The sequence below is a fragment of the Eretmochelys imbricata genome, chromosome 5 (assembly GCF_965152235.1).
Source record: "Eretmochelys imbricata isolate rEreImb1 chromosome 5, rEreImb1.hap1, whole genome shotgun sequence".
Taxonomy (NCBI): domain Eukaryota; kingdom Metazoa; phylum Chordata; order Testudines; family Cheloniidae; genus Eretmochelys; species Eretmochelys imbricata.
This window is the reverse complement of record NC_135576.1, coordinates 81333435-81356549: the sequence shown is the minus strand read 5'-3', so window position 1 is coordinate 81356549 and position 23115 is coordinate 81333435. Positions and strand designations below refer to the sequence as shown.

General features: G+C 41.6%; 1 protein-coding gene across 1 annotated transcript in view; it reads left to right on the top strand.

The window, feature by feature from the left end:
- FBN2 (fibrillin 2) overlaps positions 1-23115 on the top strand; it is a 251187-nt gene that overhangs the window by 202802 nt on the left and 25270 nt on the right. The window contains exons 47-55 of the mRNA XM_077816364.1: positions 2155-2283; positions 2655-2774; positions 16450-16575; positions 17884-18036; positions 18969-19034; positions 19377-19502; positions 19635-19754; positions 21018-21140; positions 21727-21858. Of these exons, the coding sequence (XP_077672490.1) occupies positions 2155-2283; positions 2655-2774; positions 16450-16575; positions 17884-18036; positions 18969-19034; positions 19377-19502; positions 19635-19754; positions 21018-21140; positions 21727-21858 (1095 nt within the window). The remainder of the gene's footprint in view (positions 1-2154; positions 2284-2654; positions 2775-16449; positions 16576-17883; positions 18037-18968; positions 19035-19376; positions 19503-19634; positions 19755-21017; positions 21141-21726; positions 21859-23115) is intronic.

The window sequence follows — 23115 nt, the reverse complement described above, 5'->3', positions numbered from 1 at the left end:
TTGTGTGGATGCGGCCCACATAACACATAGAGAGCTGCATGTGTGTCCCACAATGTTAAATAGGTTGAGAACCAGTGATTCAAATAAATAATTTTCTTCTTACAATTGTGGTTTTTCTAAGTTAGCTCACTTCGGTACCTCTTTTCATTCATGTTGATACATTGCAAAAGTGCTCATGATATCACTGTCTACAAGTTAATTTTTTTCTTTTTGCTTAAGTCACAGAGCGTTCTTCTGGAAACTTGGGTTCTGGACCCCTTATTATCATTATTATTATTATTAAGACTTCCTCCCCTCCCTTTATACTTCCCACCTCTAGACTAATAGCTTGTCACTCGCCCACCTCAGATTTTCATAGCTGAACTTCCATGCCAGTGTGAAAGAGGGAGTGCCCTCAGTATTAGGGAAAGAGGGAAACACCAGTGCCAAGGAAGCAGTCTCTATTGGCCTCCCAAACTCTCTTGCCCTCCCAAGATTACTTCATCTACCCACAGTCACTGAACCCATTTTTTTATTTTCCACTGCATGCATCCAATGAAGTGGGTTTTAGCCCACGAAAGCTTATGCTGAAAAAAATGTTAGTCTCTAAGGTGCCACAAGTACTCCTCGTTCTTTTTACAGTCACCACTGTTTCCAGAGTACAGCTAAGCTTTTGATAGTTTTCTATAACCATGGTTCCTGGATCATCTTTTTTAAGAGGGAGATTAAAGCCTTCCGGGACTGGAGAACAGAGTAGGTCAGTTGACATCCTCTCCTCTAAGGGGAAAATAAGAGCCTTCACACAGGCTGAACAGGGGAGAAGAAAGTCTTTAAATTCCTTCCAACTCCTGGAGAGAACCAAAACACAGTCTATAAATCATTTTTACATCCTTTTCTCCTCCAGCAGAGGGGAAAAAAGCAAAACTTGCTGTACATGGGCAACAGAATGCAGCTTTAAACAGAAGAAAATCTACAGCACTGAACTGAAGCCCCTTCCTTTTGTGTGGCAGAATGGCTGCTGATCCACTCCCAGTAGCCCCAGCAGCTATCCTCCTCTCTCATAGATGGCTCCATGCTGTTTTCAAGGAGGCTAACAAGCTCAAGTTGATTCATAGCCCGGGGTCATTTATTACTATTCGCCTTCCTGCACTGGAGCCCCATGGCATTCTCCCTCAGCCATGCCCCTGCCCACTGAAGGACAGCATAGCTCATCACAAGGAGATAATAACCAACTACAAATATCTGAATGGAATAAATAGCATGGAAAGAGAAGAATGGTTCCTGAGCTTTAACCAATAACACAGAAATTGCCATATTGCATCAAATCAGTGTTCCATTTAGTTCAGTATTCTGTTATCAACAGAAACCAGTATGAGATGTTTCAGAGGACGGTTGAAACCTCTGCAGTAAGCTATAAGGATTATATACCTGATAGAAGAGTGTTTAATCTTCAAGTCTCAAAATATTTTTAAATAACAAAGAGTAAGTTGTCTCTAAACCAACTAGAATTAACAGCTAGCATCTTATTCTACCTGACACACACACTTTTCCTTCCATCCACCCCATACTTTCCCATCTGCACTGTCCTTGTTCACGTGTCTTTTTAAATCTGTGTTACTAAAATGGCTCTGTAGAGCTAATTGGGTATTTCACCAGTGCTCAGTCTCCCACTTGTTGTGGTCTCCTGAACTACAGAATCAGCTTGCAGGACGCAGCATGATTCAGTGCTGTCTGCAATATACATTTTCAGAAATGTGAAAAATAATAAAACAAGTTCAGTGAAAACATGAGCACATCTAAAACGCCAGATGAAATCCAAAATGCCCCATGTAACATTTTCTTCTCTGTGCCTGAAGTTAGTAACACACAAAGAGTCACTTGGCAGCAACTGAACATCTCCAGATGCAGTAGCTGATGTAATGCTGCAAGTTTAAAAATTGTAATACCCTATAAAAGGGGGTGTTGTTTAAATAGAACATATGCCTTAATGTACTGAAGTGAGAGTTACTTTCCACTAGCTGTCAACTGTTCCCTTGCTGCTCAGATTTGTCTCTTCCATGGAATTATATATTGCAACTTTAGTGTGTTTATACCATACTGTATATACTGTGTCTGCATATACATTCTAACTGTTAGACCTCTTGGAAAGGCTCAGCCTCTCTCGTTTATTTACAGATATTGATGAGTGCAGTTCCTTCTTTGGTCAGGTGTGCAGAAATGGACAATGTTTTAATGAAATTGGTTCGTTCAAATGTTTATGTAATGAAGGATATGAACTTACTCCAGATGGCAAGAATTGCATTGGTATGTACTAAACCAACCAGAGATTCCAAACTTCTTTGACTTGAAATAATCAAACTGTTGGCCCCATTTAGAAGTAAATATTACAATCTGAATAGCTAAGATAGAATACTGAGAACAAAAGACTTACATTAAGAAAATTGGTGGCAAAAGTGTGAGGGTTTAGAATAATGTCAATTGTTTTCCTTTCCCGAGCTCGCTTAAGTCGATGAAGTCAGGAAAGAACCTATAGGCTCATAAAAGACAACCCTCTGGCTTACATCTCTGTTGTGGATGACAATAATATCAGCCATTGTTACATAAACATAAATAATTCACTGTTGCATTAATTTCAAAATTTCCACATCCTTATATATTCTATTTATTCTTTTAAGATACTAATGAGTGTATGGCACTTCCTGGTGCATGCTTTCCTGGTACTTGTCAGAACTTGGAAGGGTCATTCAGATGCATCTGCCCACCAGGATATGAAGTGAAAAGTGAAAGCTGTATTGGTAAGGCTGTTACTGTTACTTCTGAATGATTTACCAATATAGCAGACTATCTGGTGCAGACTTGATGAAAAACATGTAAATATTGTTGATGAAAAGCCTCTTCTATTTTAGCAAGTCATGATGACAAGGAATAAGCAGCAGTCATCAGCAGCTGTCCTTTTAGCCAGCAGGCAAGATATTATGAGCTGTAGTGAGAGAAAAGGATGTAAGGACTCAATGTTTTTCATTAATCCAAATTAAAAAATATTTTGTCTAATGCTCAAAGAATTTCCAGTCTTTCTTTCTTTTCCTAATCTTTTTTCCAAATGAAAAAAGAGAGACTATCTACTGAATATATACAGTGATTACAAAAATTACAATTTTTGGCAAGCAGTGCATTAAACGGCGATTTGAAGTATCTCGTATCATAGAATTGTGACGTTTAAAAATCTTAATAAAACTATTGAGCTACTTTTCCCTATGGAAACAGAGTTTTCTAAATCAGTTTCTCCTAACAGATGTTTTCTGTTTTTGAGTCTTACAGCCCGTGGGAGCATATGCATCAAGATTTCAATCCCAAATTCATAGCAGAGATGGTGAAACAGATCTTTGTTTCAGTTTTAGAAGAATAACGTTGAAAATCAGTTCAACGCTTTAATGTCGCCTTTCTTTTCTTGTTTTGTGGAGGAGAAATACAGAACTCTGCTCCAGTGCAGCAGCGAATTGAAACCATAGTTACCAAATTAGAAACAATACCCAAACAAGTTCAGTCCTCATCAGGAAAACTAAGAAGAGGGCTAGCATGAACCTAAAAGTAAATTTATATATATTTATATATATATATGTTAAAATTAATCCTACAGTATCCTTACTGAAAGTCTTACTCAGGGAGAATGCCTACTGAAGTCAGTGGGAGACTTGCTCAAGTAAGGTCTGAAGAAAACCTCTGTTCATACTTCAAGATTCGGTCTGTAACAATTTAATCTATCTAAATCTAGGAACAGAGGCAGATCTCAAAGACACTGTAGATTTTCCTCTTTTAAAAGTATGATATATTTTCTAAGATCACAAGTTTTTCATGCAAGTATCATTCTACATTGTTCAGTTTGCCTGCTGACTTCGCAGCTCCTTTTGGCTGCTGCTGCCTATATTAACAACTGAGTTTAAGATTAATCCAAATCACCTACAGTTATAAAATCCTTCTAAATGAAAGTTGTTGTGTCCCAGGAATATCACTGTTTAAGACCATGTTTAATTTCCTCTCAGTGTCTTGTATGTTTTTGGACAACACCACAGTAAAACTGTAAAATATTCTCTTTAATCAACTTTCAGTTCCAACAAAAAAAAGAATTGCATATTCCTACTTTCTTCATCCTGCCGTGTTAAAAAAATTCTGTTAATATCTTTTGCTTGATATCGTGTCATTTTTATTAATATTTTGACTAATATCACAATATTTTGTAATCAGTTTATTTTATGTTGCTTTTCTAATGTGCAGCCTTCTTTGTAATGCTCTGTTACTGTATTTGAAATTTGTTCATTATTGCTAAATTCAACTCATTTACACCTATGCAACTAGAGTTCGATGTATGAGTGAAGGCAGCGTTACTCCTGGGGGGGTTCTGTACCAAACCATTACAAATTCTGCAGATTTTATTTGTCAAAATAATGCAATACAATCATACCAGTTTCAATTGTTTTGGTAAGTTTTTTTGAACTACAATACAGAAAAAATGTCATAATAACTATTCAGTATTTCCTAAACACATGAACGTTAAGTTACAAATACTTAGTAACTAGTACCCTCCATTCCAGTTATAATCCTGGATTTTCATTTAAATTACATTAGAGAACACCAAACAGAAAGAAAAAAAAAGTAGAATGTCATTTTAAATTGCTCAGACTTTCACACATGAAAGTCATACAGTTTTGCTAATCATTGTCCTGGACCTAGCTGGGTACTTTGAGAAGTGCTTGGTTCTGATTGTCCTGACAATTATTGACTGCTTGGTAAATGTTTATTTGCCCTCAAAAGTCTTTTTTTTTTTTTTTTTTAAATGGGTAAGTAAAAATCTAACCCCATTGTACCACTTTGGCACAAGAAAAAAGTGAGAAAGTGCATAGATCTTCCTAGCTGATTCCCTCACTGTCATTTATAAGGCTTTACATCACTCTGGCAATGTAGGGCCTTAAAACTTCTACAAGTTTTTATGCTCCTGGGGGAATTACTGAGAATGGGAACAGTTAACTAACAATAGAATAATTAACAGTGTTACTATGCAGACAGGTTGCTACATTTCTCCCTCAGAGAATGAGATCAATTAACCATCAACAGCAACATTAACAATGTTTTTTTTTAACAAAAGCTATTTTCTTTAACTTATAAACAAACAATTTTCAGTAACATGATACTAATATTTAATTGTTTTTTCAATTCTCAAGAAGTTACATTTTACTAGGCAGGCAGACTGCTACACTTCTACCTCCGGGACAGAGCCTTCCTCCTGGATACCGTGCTCCGCATCCCTGCAGCCACAGTATCAGGAGAGAGGGACAGTCTCTCTCTCACTTGTTGGCCAACCCTGCCCCCTGACGGTGATAGTCTCCCCCACAGGCACGCATGCGAGTCCCCCTCCTCCCACAGTGATTTGCATCTCTGAAGCTGCTCCAGGCACCCTAAGCTGCGGGGAAGAGACTCGTGTCCCTCTGCAGATTTTCTTTGAATTTTTCTGCATGAGGGGAACAGAAATATGAGGGCCATATGAATTCTGCTCCCCTGCATTGGTGCAGAATTCTGTCAGGAGTACAGTGTGTCTCCATGCATGTGCAATTATATCAGATGATGTACCATAAGTCAGTAATTGTAATTTTTTCTAAATGTCATTAGTTATCATCATTCTCTCTCAAGACCTGGAGAGCATTTTGATCCTCTAATAAGAAGATTTGATTTGACTAGAGGTTTACAACATGCATGACCCCTGTGAGAAGCAAAGACTAATGAGGGGAGTTGGTCAGGCTTTTAGGTTGACCAGCTGGAAATCCACCCAGGCCTGCAAAAGTTCCAGACCCATATTGCTCGTTGAAATAAATGTGACTCGGTATCTGTTTTGTAAATTTTATTAAAACTGTTAAGCTAAAATCAAATCAAGAAAACATATCACCAAAGAGAAGTTATTAATATTAAAATAAGAATCAAATCAAGTCAAACCAGAAACAGTATCATATGATGAGTATTCTATGATGTTTAGAACAGCAGTTAGATCTATGAATTCTACAGTTGTTTGAGAAGACTTTCCCAATTGAGAATGTCTGGCCTTCCTAAGAAGTGCAGGTAATGGCTATCAGCTTGCCTTTTGAGGGTTTGGATCTCTCTAGTTCCATGCTGGAGAATCTGAAAAGGACCAGAAACACAAGAAGATCCCTAGAGTTCACTCATTTCACTAGACTTAATCTTTTAAAATATGTGACTACTGGGAAATTACCAAAATAATCCATTCTAACCAGGTGATCATGTCTTCCCAAAGTTGAGTATGTCAACTCTAACTTTGCTGCATGAAATTGTGAGTTCATATCAAAACACTGGTTCCTTCTGCTAGGAATCTCAGTACTTTTGTCACGTTTCACCGTTCTGCTCACCATTTCTTCAATGCCATTATGCATCTGTGGCCAGAATACAACTTCTCTAGCTCTCCTTTTTGATGTGGTCATTCCAAGGTGATCTTTGTATATTCATTCCAATGTTTTTCTTTCCCATCACTCTGTGGGAACCACAAGCTCTTGCGAGTGTATCTGCCATTACTTAGTGGTGTCCAGGTTAGAACTTCAGGATCACATCATAGTTCTGTATTTTTTGAAGTAGTCACAATATCCTTGATGGTGCTTCTCCAAGCCACTTTTTGTGTATTGCAATCAGAGATTTATGATTACTTTCTGCTTTGAAGCTATGGCCATAAAATTGTGAAATCTAGTACATCCATCTGCCAGACCTAATGTCTCTTTTTTCAATTTGCAGATATGTCTTCTTTGCAGCCATTATAGGAATACATGCATACAAAACTGGTAATCAGTTCCATAACACTTTAATAGTACTACTCCCACCCCTCCTTTCAAGGAGCATGTGGAGAGTTTGTTGTCTTTCAGGGGGCCAGAAAATTGCAGCTCTGGAGCTGCTATCAGAATGTTGTTTAAATCATTGTACTCTCTTTTGTGCTCTGGCATCCATGCCCATTATGGTATCAGTGTTCGCTTTCATGCCTGCTAGATTCTCTAACATCTGTCTCATAAAGTGAAATATTTCTGGAGTCTAATATATTCCAAAAGGCAGTTTTAGGAAGCAGTATCTGCCAAATGGTGTGTTGGAAGTGCAGTTCTCCTTTGTTCCTATGTGTGCTCCACCATAGAATGTGCATGTGTTCATGTGCTCTTGCTCAGAGATTTTAGTTAGCAGTGTCCGCACCTGCACTCCTTATATCCTTGGATTCTGATGCAAGGATATATAGGGAGAGGCAGACATACCGCTGCTCCAGTTCCTTCTCAACTGCCCTTTACTCGAGACAGAGCATAGTGGTGTCCACTGTGAACTTCTCAGCTCTTATCTTCTTAAGAAAATAAGAATTTTCTTCCTAATTGTTGTTATTTGCTTTAGCATGTGTTTGTGTTTCTGCCCCTCTCCCCTGATCACTTTGCAGTCAGAGTCTTCTACCCTCACTCTTGTTACCTACAACCTCCCTGCTTGGGTTATGCCAAAGATCCAGGGTTTCAAACCCTGCCAGAGCTGCCACAAGTCTTTCCCCCTCAGCAAAAAGCATCCCAGCTGCCTTGGAGAGTCATAGGTCTCATCTAAGAGCAAGGTCTGCACGAGGCTTAAAAGCAGATCTCACAAGCTGAGGGAGGATAGATTGACGCTCCTCCTGATGGAGTGCTCATTGAGACCTGTGGGGGGTTCCAACTCCCTTCCCCCATATCTTGGCCTCAGTCACTTAGTCCAGACTGGTCACTTCAAAAGACCATAAGGCGGATTCGGAAGTGAAACACTCAGAGGTAGAAAACCCATTCCCCGGAGAGAGACTCTCCAAAAGGGGAAAGTCACTTCTTTAAGACAGGGAGCAAGGAGACTTTGCGTCCCAGTATAAATACTGCTAAGATTTCTGCAGGCCCCAGTACCAAGATACCAGTACCCAACAGAAAAGACTTTTGGTATGCCTTGTGCTGAGATGTCTTCTAACAAACTACCGTGAGTGGCACCATTGTTGGTACTGGAACGGGAGACCTCTAGGAGACCCCTAAGAAGCCTTCTTCAACCAGTGCTCCAGTACTGCTCTTCTATGTATGCAGCCACAAGGAGCACATTGACCTTACCTCCACACTGCTCCCAATACTGTCCACCTCAGGTCACACTGCACTCAGACTGTAACTTTTCATTATCCCCACTGCCATCTCAGGTTCCCGTTAGCACTGTGAAAGAATCATCGAATATTAGGGTTGGAAGAGACCTCAGGAGGTTTTGGCCCAATCCTCCAATTTGTCTGGGTCACTCTGGACCCTCTCCCTACCCTCCAGCGTATCTACCTCTCCCCCCAGCTTAGTGTCATCTGCGAATTTGCTGAGGGTGCAATTCATCCCGTCATCCAGATCATTAATAAAGATGTTGAACAAAGCTGGCCCCAGGACTGACCCCTGGGACATTGCGCTGGATACTGGCTGCCAACTAGACATCGAGCAGTTGATCACTACCAGTTGAGCCCGACAATCTAGCCAGCTTTCTATCCACCTTATAGTTCATTCATCCAATCCATACTTCTTTAACTTGCTGGCAAGAATACTGTGGGAGACCGTATCAAAAGCTTTGCTAAAGTCAAGATATATCACATCCACCGCTTTCCCCATATCCACAGAGCCAGTTATCTCATCATAGAAGGCAATCAGGCATGACTTGCCCTTGGTGAATCTATATTGACTGTTCCTGATCACGTTCCTCTCCTCCAAGTCCTTCAAAATAGACTCCTTGAGGACCTGATTGATGATTTTGCCGGGGACTGAAGTAAGGCTGACCAGTCTGTGGTTCCCTTTTTAGCCCATGTCCCCATTCAGGACATTTGCAGGGCTGCTGCATGGTCTTCAGTTCACACGTTCACCTCACATTATGCGATCGTCTCCCAGACAAGGGAAGACACCGGGTTTGGTAAGGCTGTGCTCTTCCCTGAGAATTTGTGAACTCCTTCCCACCTCCAACAGATATAGCTTGGAATCACCTATTGTGGAAAATAAAAAAGCAATCACTCGAAGAAGAAAAGACAGTTTACCTTTTCCATAACTGGTGTTCTTCGAGATGTGTTGCTCATGTCTATTCCAGATCCCACCCTCCTTCCCCTCTGTCGGAGTTGTCTGGCAAGAAGGAACTGAGTGTGGGGGAGCACACAGCGCCCCTTATACCGCACCATGGAGGCGCCACTCCAGGGGTCGCTAGGGGCACTCCCCTATGGGTATTGCTAGAGGAAAAACTTCTGGCACCGGTGTATGTGGCGAGCATGCACACCTATTGTGGAATACACATAAGCAACACATCTCAAAGAATACCAGTTATGGAAAAGGTAACTGTCTTTTCCTCTCCCATGAAGCCCTCTTAGTAACAGAGGAACCTAGGTTTCCCTTCATAAGGAGTACCCAAAAGGATCCCTCTGGTACCATCTCACCATTTCGAGCCAAAGTGTCCTTAGGTTATCCTGCATCCCAGCATATAGTCTTCTCCCGCTTGGTACTGATACCGCCCCACTGCCGATCTCTGGGTCTTTTTAGTAGGACATGGGGAGGATAATTCCTCAGATTGGGATTTTTCCATCCAGGATTCTGCCTCCTTTGCATTCCAACTCCATTCTCTGGAGGTAGTGCCCATGCCATCCCTGGCAGGAACCCCCGCGAAGCCCACTCCCTTTCTTTATGCAGCACTTCAGTGGGCTTTCTGAACCCATGATCTACAGACATAGACTGGTATTATAGGATACCTCCCATAAGAGGCCCCATCTTTATCAACAGACAACGAATCTCCTCCCCAGGACGAGAGGAGCAGGAGTTAAAGGTTTAGAAGGTCCTCCTCCTTACCTGATGAAGTGTCTATGGCCCCAACTCAACACTCCCTATGGGGCAGTGTGCATTCCTCCCCCAGGACTAGGTCATCTATTAATGAGGTTTTACAATCACCACCCTGTACTGTATGGCAGAGTCCTGCTACCATCATGCCTAGTTGCAAGAGAGCAAACAAAAATATTATGTACTGGCCAAGAGACTAGAATGTATTTTCGCCCATCCCACCCCCAACTCCTTGGTAACGGATGCTGTCAACTAGAGCAGCCAATAAGCTTATTCCAAATGGACTCCCTAGGATAAAGAGCTTAAGAGTCTGGACCAGGGGCGGACAAACTTTTTGGCCTGAGGGCCACATCGGGTTTCCAAAATTGTATGGAGGGCTGGTTAGGGGAGGTTGTATCTCCCCAAACAGCCAGGCATGGCCCGGCTCCCCCGGGACTCCTGCCCCATCCATAACCCCCTGACCACTCCTGGAGCCTCCACCCCTGACTGCCCTCTGCTGCCCCATCCAACCCCCCCCTCATTCCTGACTGCCCCCCCCCGGGACCTCTGCCCCATCCAACCTCCCTGTTCCCCGCCCTCTGACCGCCCCAACCCCTATCCTCCCCGACCTGACAACACCCCCGAACTCCCCTGCCCTCTATCCAACCTCCCCTGCTGCGCTGCCTGGAGCACCGGTGGCTGGTGGTGTTACAGCCACGCTGCTCAGAGCACCGGGTCAGGCCACGGCTCTGCAACTGCGCTGTCTGGCTGCCCAGAGTGTTGTGCTGGCGGCACACTGAGGCTGCGGGGGAGGGGCTGGGGTCTAGCCTCCCAGGCCAGGAGCTCAGGGGCTGGATAGGAGGGTCCCATGGGCCAGATGTGGTCCGCGGGCCGTAGTTTGCTCACCTCTGGTCTGGACCATCTGGGCCAAAAGAGGTATTCATTGGCTGCTCTCCAGTTTAGGGTTGTGAATCATCAGGCCTCAATGGCAAAATATGATTCTACAGATTATGCTAAATTTACATATTTTAGTGACTACCTGTCACAAGATCAAACAGAGCAGTTTCAAGCTCTCATCTTGGAAGGCCAGATGATTGTGAAGACTTCCCTTCAAACCTCCCTCAACGCAGCTGAAACAGCCTCACATTTGATGGCAACTGGCATCATCATGTGATGAGCCTCTTGGCTACAATCCTCCAACTTCCCCAGGGAGGTTCAGAATACAGTGGAGGACCTTCCTTTTGAAGGGTCTAAGCTCTTCAGTAGTGACACCAACAGTTCACACCACTCCTTGAAGGATTCCAGGATGACTCTGTGATCCCTTCGGATCTATATGCCTACAATAAAAAGATGATTTAGCAAATCGTAGCTTGCTCAATGTTCTCAACCTTTTAAATACCAGACCTCTACAAGATATGCAGAATTCTTCCAGACGTCAGAAGAAGGGGCCCTCTTCAACGGTGACCTCCCAGTCTGCACCTTCCATCAAATGGCCATTTTGATAGTATGGTCAAGGGTCATGAACCACCCCCTTTTCTGGATTTCATGTTGCATTAAACCACTCTCCATCTGCTCTTTGTGGACGATCTCCCCTCTACCTGCCTGGGAACTCATCACATCAGAAGCTGGATCCTAGAGGTGGTTTCCACAGGATATTTCATTCATTTCCATTCCATCCCCCCTGCCCATTTCCCTACCTCTTCAGGAACACTTCTCACATGGGTCTCCTAAATCAGGAGAATCAATCTCTACTTTTGGGAGTGACTGAGCCATTTCCTCCCAAAATTTGTCAGAAGAGGGTTCTGCTCCAGGTACTTCCCAGTTCCCAAAAGGAGAGGAGGGTGGAGGTTGATACTAGACCTCATAACTATGTATATCTTTTTATCTTTTTGCAGCCTTTCAAGATATTGACCCTAGCAACATTAATTCCATCCTTAATTCCACATTGTCCTCAACCTTTAGGCTGCACACTTTCATGTAGCTAAGCACCCATCTCATGGTTCGTTGTTGGTACAGAGCATTACCAGTACTGTGCCTTCCCCTTTGGCCTTTCAGCTGCTCTGAGGACCTTTATAAAGGTCCTCTCTGTCATTGCAGCTCAACTGCAAGGGGACGGGGGAAATAACCATCTTTCTGTATCTGGGCAACTGAATCCTCCTTGAGGTCCAGTCAGAAACAAACATGGCCCTAGTCTTATTTTACATTCTGGGCCTTTGTCTAAGCCTGGAAACGTCTACCCTAACACTGGTACAGCACACAGACTTCACTGAAGCCACTCTGGACTTAGCCACCAGAGCATACTTACCTGCAAAAAGGTCTACCATGGCAGCCATGCTTATCTCCACTCTACAGCAGAGCCCAAATCCAAAGCAAGGGCTTGCCTGCAGCTCTTAGACCACGTCAGCCTGCATGTTTGTGATGCTCCGTGCAAGACCTCACCTTCAGTGCTTTCAGACCTGGCTCTGAATGTTTTACATCCCCATCAGTCTTTTCAAATGAGTGACCATTCCTCCAAGAGTTCTCTACTCTCAGTTGGTCCTCTCAGAATTTGGGAGGGAGTTCCATTTTTGCGTTCGTCCCCTTCAAGGGTCGTCATCACTACGGATGCCTCTCTACTGTATTGGGATTCCAGGCTCCACAGCCCACAGCAAACTGACTACTCAAGAAGCTTGTCTCCACATCCATGTTCTAGAATTCAGGGCAGTTCTCTATAAGTGCCAGTTTTTCCTCCACAACATTGAGGGCCGCTCAGTCAAGGTAATACTGGACAACAGAGCAGCAATGTACTATATAAATCACTGGGGGAGGGGGGGGAGCAAGATCCTAATACTTACGTGCAGAATCACTAAGACTGTGGAACTGGAGCGTATCCCACTGCGTCGCTAGCTCAGTGGTCTACCTTCCATGCCTGCAAAATGTATCAGATTCCCTGAGCAGGCACTTTCACCAAGCGCAGTTCCTGGAGCTGCTTCTTTCTCTGCAAGTGTCATTTTGCTTTCCTCTCCCAGGAGGTCTCCTGATACAGGACTTGAGCACCATAACGCACCGCAGTCTGTCATATCTGCACCCTAGAGCTGTGGTTCTCAGGCATAGAACTGGGCCGCTATCCCAAAGTGCAGTCTGTACTCCTGAGTAGTAGATAACCAGTCATGAGAAAAACCTACCTGCAAAAGAGGAGGCACTTTCAAGTCCGTTGTAAGCATGAAATGGGGGGTGGGGGAGTCAATTTATGAGTATGCCAAGGTGCCAATTATATTTTTAAACCTGAAGTCTAACGAATTAGGTTTGCCACTATATAATCAAATCCAGTAGGATAACCCCTTTTTATTGGGTCCAGGGAGTGTTAGTTTACTAGATCAACTTTTAACTCAAACAGTATTTCTCAAATCAGGACTTGCTTATTCTTAACCAACCAACAATTTATTAATTCACCCAGAACCACATAAATATGTAATCAACCGTTCACCACTCAGATATAGACACAACCAATTGTATATACCACACACACAGTACAGACCTGCAAGAAATTATTACACATAAGAGTTGAGGCTCAGAAGTTATATTAAAGAACCATGCAAATTACCAACATTTCTTATTACATTTACTTATCAACAATTCTCAATTATTTAGTACCTAACACATCACATATCCAAGGGTGGATTTGTCTTTAAGGCACTTTGAAGAGTGTGGTTACTTCTGTTTGACTACATTAGTCCAAAAGGGACACGTTTTGAATATTAAAAATGATTGCTTAAAACAATTCTTTTCAATCTCTCTTAGGTCAATTTTCTTCGATTTATAAAGGAGTTAAAATCTAAAATATGTTTACTTGAATTCTCACTAGAGAGTGTAGACTCGGCAAGATAACCTTCAGTTATTTATATTAACAAACAGAAGGGGAAATACATACAGTCTTTGAAATGAAATCTCACCACTTCTTCTTATCCTCTTAACCCTGGGATGGGGGAAGAGTCCTTTCCACACAGCTGGTCTGGGCATCTGTCACATTTAGGATTGTACAGTTTCTTGTGTTAGGTTCTGTCAGTTCTTTTAAGCATATGGTGAGCTCAGTTTTATATACCCTAGTTTCAGGCTTTGTTGGAGGGGGACACCCTCTTATTCCTACTGGATACTTGCCATGTTAGTGGTTGGGTTTTATGCAGTGTAGTTGTAGCCATGTCAGTCCCAGGATATTAGAGAGACAAGGTGGGTGAGGTAATACCTTTTATAACAGGTAATACCAGCTCATGTGTGTTACCTGCTTGTAGAATGACTCATCCACTTCCTCTTCCTGATTTGGTGGTCTAGACCCCCACCAGGATATCGCTACTGGTCTTTTTCCTTGTTATTCTCACCCAGAGACTCTAGTTAGGTCTGTCACTCACTTTCCCTTGGACCTCCAGGCAAGTGTATACGTTCTTGATGTACAGTGCATCACTTCTTCCTTTTTTTCCATACCTGTCCTTTCAGAACAAGCTGTATCCTCAATGCTGATACTCCAATCATGGGAGTTGCCCCACCAAGTCTCTGTGATGCCAATTCAGTCATAATTTTCTTCATGTACCATGACTTCCAGTTCATCCTGCTTGTTTCCCATATTCCTTGACTTTCTATACAGACATCAAAGATATTTTGCAGATTGCCTTGTTGCTTTTCTTTTTTGCCTTTTTAATGCAGTTGCGATTTCTAGACCCTTCTCCAGAAGTTAGCTCCTTCCCCTTGTCTTTGTTACTTGAGCCTAGATGTGCGTTTCCCGGATTTTTGTCACCACATCCCATAGGACCTAGTTTAAAGCTCTCCTTATCAGGTTAGCCAGACGACGTCCAAACATGCTCTTCTCAGTACTTGATAGATGGAGCCCAGCCCAGCATAGTAATCCTCTTTCCTGGAACATCAGCTCATTGTCAGAGAAGCAAATGCCGTCACACTGACACCACCTGCATTGCCACGTATTTACTTCCACAATTCGATGGTCCTTGCCTAGACCTTTTCCTTCAACAGGGAGGATGGACGAAAACACAACTTGTTCCCCAAACTCTTTCATCCTTCTTTCCAGAGCCATGTAGTCTGCAGTGATCCACTTACGGTCATTCTTGGCAGTATTGTTGGTGCCCATGTGGATAAGTAGGAAGGGGTAGTGGTCCGAGGGCTTGATGAGTCTTGGGAGACTCTCAGTCACATCCTGAATTCTAACTCCAGGCAAGCAGCATGCTTGTCGGGATTCCTGGTCTGGATGGCAGATGGATGATTCTGTCTCCCTTAGGAGAGAGTCCCCAACCACCACAACCCTTCTCCTCCTCTTGGGAGTGGTGGTCGTGGAACCCCCATCCTTAGGACAGTGCATCCCATGCCTTCCAGTCAACGGGGGTCTTCTTCTGATCCCTTCCCTCAGGTGACCCTATCAAGGCATTCTCAGCAGTAGTACCTGTGCAGAGAGCCTGAAAGTTGCTTACCTTTATCCGTGTTGGGGGTATATTGGTTCTCCCCTTTTTCTTCTTTTCGAGGAACATGCTCCCAATTTTCTTCCTTGTTCTTCAGTCCCCCCCATGCTGCCTTCTCCAATTCTTTGGCATGCTGTGCCCGCAATACCAAATCCTGACTTCTCTCTAAGAAGTCTTCATTTTCTTAGATGCAATGCAGGGTTATTACATGGGTCTCTAGTCCTCTAACCTTTTTCTTCCAGTATGGAGACCAGCTTGCACTTTGTACAGACAAAGTCACTTCTATCGTCCAGGAGAACATGGCACATCCTATGCAGGTTTCAACAGCCAACCTCACTATCTATATTTCCTGCCTTGTAATGTATCAAGAGCCTCTTCAGATGTATTTATTGCTCCCAGAAGCTTGAAAGGCAAAATCCTGTGTGGGCTCTCCCCCCAGGCAAACTCTCTCCATTTGCTTCTCCTCTGTTCATATCTTACTTCATAATTAGAACTTAAAAAGTATTTGTAGTAGAGTAAAAATTCTTTTATTTTTCTTTGTTTAACTTATAACATGTTTAAATCCCACATGTTTAAACACACCTAGTTGTGTTTTTTTTTTTAAAGTGATTGAAAGTGAAGGGTTTAAAAGAAACATTTATATATACTACAAATCAATAGTGGCTGCAGAAAACATTCATAAATATTAATGTGTGCATGTGCCATGGGGGCTCCATTCTTTCTGAAGTCGGGCAAGAACATTTAGAATGCAGTTGCACGTTTAGACTCACTCAGAACTTGGAAAAAAAACACCTTTTTAAAACTCTTCTTTGTTTCATGTTTCCAAAGAATCTTTTTCCTTGTCCTAAAATATCTGCTCCCATTGTGGTTTGAAAACATTTAACGTTTATAGTATCAATAAGACGTGCCCAAAGTGACGTCTGATGGCACAGGAAGGATACAGATTCAGAAGACAAAAAGCAGACCCTGTTAGAACTGTACAGGATAATGAAAACCAATAAACAAGTGGAAAATTTCACATTTCAATCACTATTTTAAAAAGGAAAGAAGGGGGAGCTTAATGTGTCTGTTTTGCTGCTTGAACAGAGTACTGAGTGTGGCTGAAGTCAAATCTTTTCAGATATCAAAGAAATACACAAAATTGATGCCAGGTGGGCTAATGATGAATCTTTTCTCCTATTATTTTGCAGATATTGATGAGTGCAATGAAGACCCCAACATTTGTCTCTTTGGCTCCTGCACTAATACTCCAGGAGGCTTTCAATGCATCTGTCCCATAGGCTTTGTGCTGTCTGACAATGGACGAAGGTGTTTTGGTAAGATGCAGGGTTAAAGCATGTTATCACTGACCGCAATAGTTAACAGAAACTTTGCAAGAAGAGTGGGGACTCTTTAGTAACCTCGCACTGGTCGTCAGGATTGTTGCCATGTCATGCTCTTATTACAAGTTTATTATGTTAAAACTAAATTGATTAGGTCCTCCCAGTAAAATAAATGTTTGTCACATGGTGCACCATGCTCTACGGAAGACCATAAATCTCTCTTACCTTCTGGTACAACTTAGCAATACAACCAACAGTCACTGTGCCCTTTAATCCTTTTTATAAAACTAAAGAACTCATTGGTTCTTTTAAGGGTGGATTCCCTGCCCAGATGGGCTCCCTTTGTGGTTATAAATAGCATGGGAGGCACAGTGTCTGAGCTTCTACACTGGCTTCTACACCTTTCTCCCCACAGCTCCTAGCATTGGGATGCCATTCACCTCTGCCAAGATGCTGGAACCAGCACTGGGCCAGGGTCTAGGGCAGACAATCATGATTAGCACCATGCTCTGCTGCATCCAGCAAATGCTAGGCCAACAGGAAACTTGCCTTCAAATTTTGCAAGAAATCCTTTTCTTTGTGTACTCCAAAAATACTACTTGACTTGAAGGAAAACTACATTTGAGTCTGGAGCTCAGCTCCTTGTTCCCCAGGCTGGCAGAGTCTGGGGCTTTGAGGAGCTGTAAAGGCAGAAGTGGAGGTATTTTTTGCCTATGTAATGATGGTTCCTGCTGTCCTGCAGAGGGTGAATAATGTGCAAGAAAGTCTTAGACCTGGTATGCACTAAAATGTTAGGTTGACCCAGCAATGTTGCTCAGGGATGTGACAAATCCACATCTCTGAAGGGCGTAGTGAAGCCAACCTAACCCCAGTATAGACAGTGCTAGGTCTATGGAAGAATTCTTCCATTGACCCTAATTACTGCCTCTCGAGGAAGTAGATTACCTACGACGATGGGAAAATCCCTCCCCTCAGTCTAGATGGTATCTACATGGACGTGCTACAGCGGCACAGCCGCAGCACTACGGTGGCACCGCTGTAGTATTTCAAGTATAGACAAGCCCTTAGTCTTCACTTCAACACTGAATGCAGCAGACAGCAGTTGTGGATAAAAGGGTTGGTATCCTGTTGTCTGGGTGGGAGATGTATTCCCTAAAATAATGGTGAAAACTCAGGCCTAGAATTATCACTTTCATTTTCTGATACTTCCTTCTCTAATCAGGCAGGAGTCTGTCGTATAGAATGTGTGGGTTTTTTACATACCTAGCTTATTACTGTTGCTTTTTTTGTTTGTTTTTCTAGATACCCGGCAGAGCTTCTGTTTTACTAACTTTGAAAATGGGAAGTGCTCTGTCCCAAAGGCTTTCAACACCACCAAGGCAAAATGTTGCTGCAGTAAGATGCCAGGAGAGGGATGGGGTGACCCTTGTGAGCTCTGCCCCAAGGAAGAAGAAGGTATATATCATAGTTTATAATACGTCTAGGAAAAGACTGAAATGTAAAGTCAAAACAGTGCCTCTGCACAGCTGTAAATTAGCTTCCGGCAGTAGTTCTTGTTGCTTTGGGACAGGGGGAAAGGCAAAATGTGGGTTAGTGCCCAGTAACACAAAAGCTGTCACTGCATTTGGTTTGTTACCCTACTGTTTGGTTTACACTAAACAAACTGAGGGAGAAGCGTTAAATGATTATGTGCTAAGATAGGGTTACCATACGTCCGTATTTTCCCAGACACGTCCAGCTTTTTGGTTCTTAAATCACCATCCGTGAGGAATTTTTAAATATCTAAAAACGTCCGGGATTTTGCCATTATTATTTTTCCCCAAAGAAGAGTTGATCATTCAAGAAAGAAAGTGAATGTTGATCACTCAAGAGAGTGCCCGCTTTTCCCCCCTAGCTCCCAGTGCTTGCGCCGCGAAACAGCTGTTTTGTGTAGCGGGGGGGAAAGGGGAATGTGGCACGCTCAGGGGAGGAGGCGGGGCTGGGGATTTGGGAGAGGGCGTGGAGATTTTGGGAAAGGGTTTGGAATGAGAGCGGGGAAGGGGTGGAGTTGGGGCAGGGCCAGGGATGGTGGGACACGAGCAAAATTTCCCCCCTGCATGCAGTGTTCTCTTTTTTGAATGTTCAAATATGGTAACCTTAGCTAAGAAAGCTGCTCTGTAGACTATGACACAGTTACTCAGGTTTAATGCTAGTAAAGGATGTTGCAGCTGAAACTAGCAAGAAGGGAAAAATGCAACTCAATAACAGGGAAAATATATGGTAAGAATATCTATCCAAAGCACACTCTTTTTCATTGGTGTTAATTAAATTCAGCTGCCTTAATGGTTTTGATTACTTTCATCTGTTCAGCATGTTTGTTTATAATTGTTTAAAATGTTCCTATACAGTTGCTTTCCAGGATTTGTGTCCCTACGGCCATGGAACCATCCCTGGGATTGATGATACACGGGAAGGTATTGCTTTATTTCTGACACTGCTTAGAAAATCTTTAATTCCCAGTTAAGTGAGGCGCTATTGGGTAATGCTGTTTTGTTCTTTCTGGTAAAGCTTTTTTTTTATTTTGTGTTTTTTTGTTTTGTTTTCAAGGGTGAAAGAAGTTTTGGAGCACTGAGAAAGCTTACAAGATTTATTCTATTTTTGAAACTGCATAGTTATATTTTGGCCCAAGACATATAGAACAAGATGCTTACTTTTTGGTCATTTCCTGCTTTTCATTAGAAATGTAATATTTAATATAAAAATAGTCGAGTTTGACAGCTGAAAGATAATAGTTTACATAGTTTTCTATTTTTCAGATGTCAATGAATGTCTTGAGAGCCCAGGCATTTGTTCAAATGGTCATTGTATCAACACTGATGGATCATTCCGCTGTGAGTGCCCAATGGGATACAACTTAGATTACACTGGAGTGCACTGTGTAGGTAAGTACTGATTCTACATTAGGCAGACTGTACATTGGCAAGGATAGCAATGCTTAAAGTTCATAAACTTAAAATACCACTTAGCCTGTGTCCCAGTTCTCTGAAGTTCGTGTTTTATTTATTTCATCCTAGATACTGATGAATGTTTGATTGGCAATCCATGTGGAAATGGCACATGCACTAATGTGATTGGTAGTTTTGAATGTAACTGTCATGAAGGGTTTGAGCCAGGCCCAATGATGAATTGTGAAGGTAAATCATGATTTCCTCCGTTTTACCTCTTCTTTTTCTCTTATATTTAAAGTATTTTGTTTTCCATCCAGCGTTTGCACTATCATAATGTGTGTATTGGGTTTTTATTACAAAGTCAAAGTTATAAATTAAAAGGAATCTCTCCTCTTGAAATATGCCAATGAAAAATAAAGTCTAGGGTTCTGAAATGAGCTGTGTAAAAGAAAATGTTGCAAAAATAGCACTTTTCATGACCTAGCTAGTGTGTGGTGCAGTGTAACACTGCTAACATTCCTTTTGAAGGAAAAGTTTTCTCCTCACCCAGCTCTAGAGAAATATGTTACCTGATAGAAGTGTTTCTAAGAATAACTGAACCTCTTAAATTTCTTCATCAATAGATTGTAACGGCCATTAACGTGGCATGTGAGTGCAGATAAGTGTGTTCATTTTATTAGTCAAATACGCTGCTTGTTAGTTTTTCCCAAATTTTAGGGTGTGGCCTGCAGAGATGGAGGGAGAGAAGGGACATAGATAGGCTACTCAACTGTTCTCCAGAGTCTCAGCTTTAATTTGAAAATAAGGGTCTAGCTGTTATAGTCGCAAAGAAAACCTTGGAAATGTGACCAGAGTGTAATTGGTTCAAAAGTGTTTGCCTGAGTTTGCAGAGAATCTGACACAATAGCTTTGGAGTGTGACTTGCCCCATTTATTTCAATGGGTATTAAGTCAAATGCCACTAATAATACTTTACTTGTCAACATTAACTATTTCATTGCTCAACAAAACATGTAAGAAAGCAGAGAGAGAGGATCATATTATGAAGATCTATACATTTTGGATAGGCCTTTAACAACACATGGTGGGTCTGAAGGAGGGCATGATTAGTTTACTTTCCTGAATAGGGACTCAGCTTTCAGAAGCTTTGGAAATGCTGGCTTATCACATCCTTGAAAAGACTGTCTATTGTAAATAGTTCCATATAGTAAAATCCCAGCCAAAAACAAACCAAACCAAAATACAAAAACACCTACAACTCTAACCTTAAAGGTGGCTTTAGAAGTGTATATGTTAAAAAATGCAATATATATGAGGATACCCTGGATACATTTATTTTTTGTTTATGCTGCCTCAGAAATACACAAAAAAATTCCCAGAATGAAGCATTGATTTCTAACACTTTTTAGATGGTAACACAGAAAATACAGGTATAAAGAAAAAGTTCCAGTGGTGCTATTACAATTAAGCTGAACATAGCATTCAGTCTCCCTTTTCCTTACTTATTCAGACATAAACGAGTGTGCTCAGAACCCTTTGCTGTGTGCTTTTCGGTGTATCAACACTTACGGTTTCTATGAATGCACCTGTCCGGTTGGCTATGAACTGAGAGAAGACCAAAAGATGTGCAAAGGTAATTAACTTTAAAAAAAAGTTTTAGAAAGTAATGGCTATTGAAATGTAATTTTTCCCAATACCTGTTACCCAGTAATAGACAAAGTACGGTCAAAAGTTTTTCTTCAGTGCATCCTGTATCCAGCCTTTTTAATAAAATGTTGCAGCAGGACCTACCATATGATGCACCAAATTGATACACTCAGCATTGTGTCCAAGACAGAATATCACCTGGTGAGCCCTTGTTGTCTCCACTTGTCACAAAAACTTAGATCAAGATGGAGCATTTCATGCTGGAAGATGTCCTCTCTGTAACAGTGTTAAAGATGAAGGTAGCTGCTATTTGCTTGATTTTATGCAAATTACAAGGGCTCTCAGGGGCTTTTGATTAATTGCAGTGCTCACATGCCTCTCCCCCCCCCAACCCTCCCAAGTAACCTGTCACCTCGTTTACTCTTAATAAAAACAGTTTGGGGTTAAGAAGAAAAATAAAAATAATATTTTCTGAACAACAAATACTAGTTGTCTTCTACAATTGAACCTATGAGAGAGCATTCATACTAGGTCTTTATTTGAAATACAACATATACTACATTTTTTTTCAGACCTGGATGAATGTGTTGAAGGTCTCCATGACTGTGAATCAAGAGGCATGATGTGCAAAAACTTGATTGGCACCTTCATGTGTATCTGCCCTCCTGGAATGACCCGTAGACCTGATGGAGAAGGCTGCATGGGTAAGGCTTGGGAAGGGAACACTTCACATATTGCTCCAATATTAAAATGAAAAGTTTATAATATACAAGTACATTTGGAAAATAACTAGTCGGAGCATACTATGGTTAGGTGTCAGAATTATATATTTCTTTGGAAAGTAATTGAGATAACCAGAGTCATATTTCTCTCAAGCAGTCCAAGGGTGGAAATTTTTAAATACAAAGAGATACAGAAAATTTACTCTGTGTTGTACTGCTTGACACTGGAGTATTGGTATAAAGTTGTTACTCTGACTTTGAGCCAACTCTGGTTATCTTTTGGAAAAAGCCAACTCCTTAAGGGATATTATTATCCTTTTGTGACTTGGTTGTTTTCTGCATTGAAACACTAAAGGGGATAATTTTTTGCACAATTTTACCCATCCAAACCTCCTGCTAAAATTGTGAATTATTGAATTGTATGCTAACAGGGAGACCTCCAAAGTCATAAATGGCAGCTAGGTGCTAATTAATTACACTCTTTGCTACTTGACTGTGGTTTAGACGTAGTAATTAGAGGCACAACTACTCAGAACTGCATCTGTAATATTTTGTAGGCACAAAAACAGAAGTACGGATTGCATCTGTGCTCAGCTACGTATACCCAAACATCTGTTCATGAGGATGGAGACACAAGGCCTCTTGAACCTTCCACCTGACAAGTCTACCCTAACCCTGTTCCATCCAGTCTTTCCTTATTTTAGGGCTTGATTCTCTAATCTTTACAGTGAGTAATTCTTACACTAGAAGTCCCAGTGATCTCAGGACTACTTACCATAAATAAGAGTTGCTGAATTTGGCCCTTAAGACTATTTTTGTTTCTTTTTTTGTGTGGCCCACCTTTGCTTTCAGTGTATAGGGTTGTAAGAATTAAATCTTAAAATTACTCTGACTACCCATGAAAGCGTTCAATTAGTCAGCCAAAAAGCACCTCTTTTAATAGTTCTCTAAATAGGAATAATAAAAGTAGAATAATTATTGTAGGTAAATAAGAAATTATATATTTGCAAAAATCTATATTAATAGTAGAGAAATTATATTTTATGTAGGTTTCAGAGTAACAGCCATGTTAGTCTGTATTCGCAAAAAGAAAAGGAGTACTTGTGGCACCTTAGAGACTAACCAATTTATTTGAGCATAAGCTTTCGATGAAGTGAGCTGAGCTCACGAAAGCTTATGCTCAAATAAATTGGTTAGTCTCTAAGGTGCCACAAGTACTCCTTTTCTTTATATTTTATG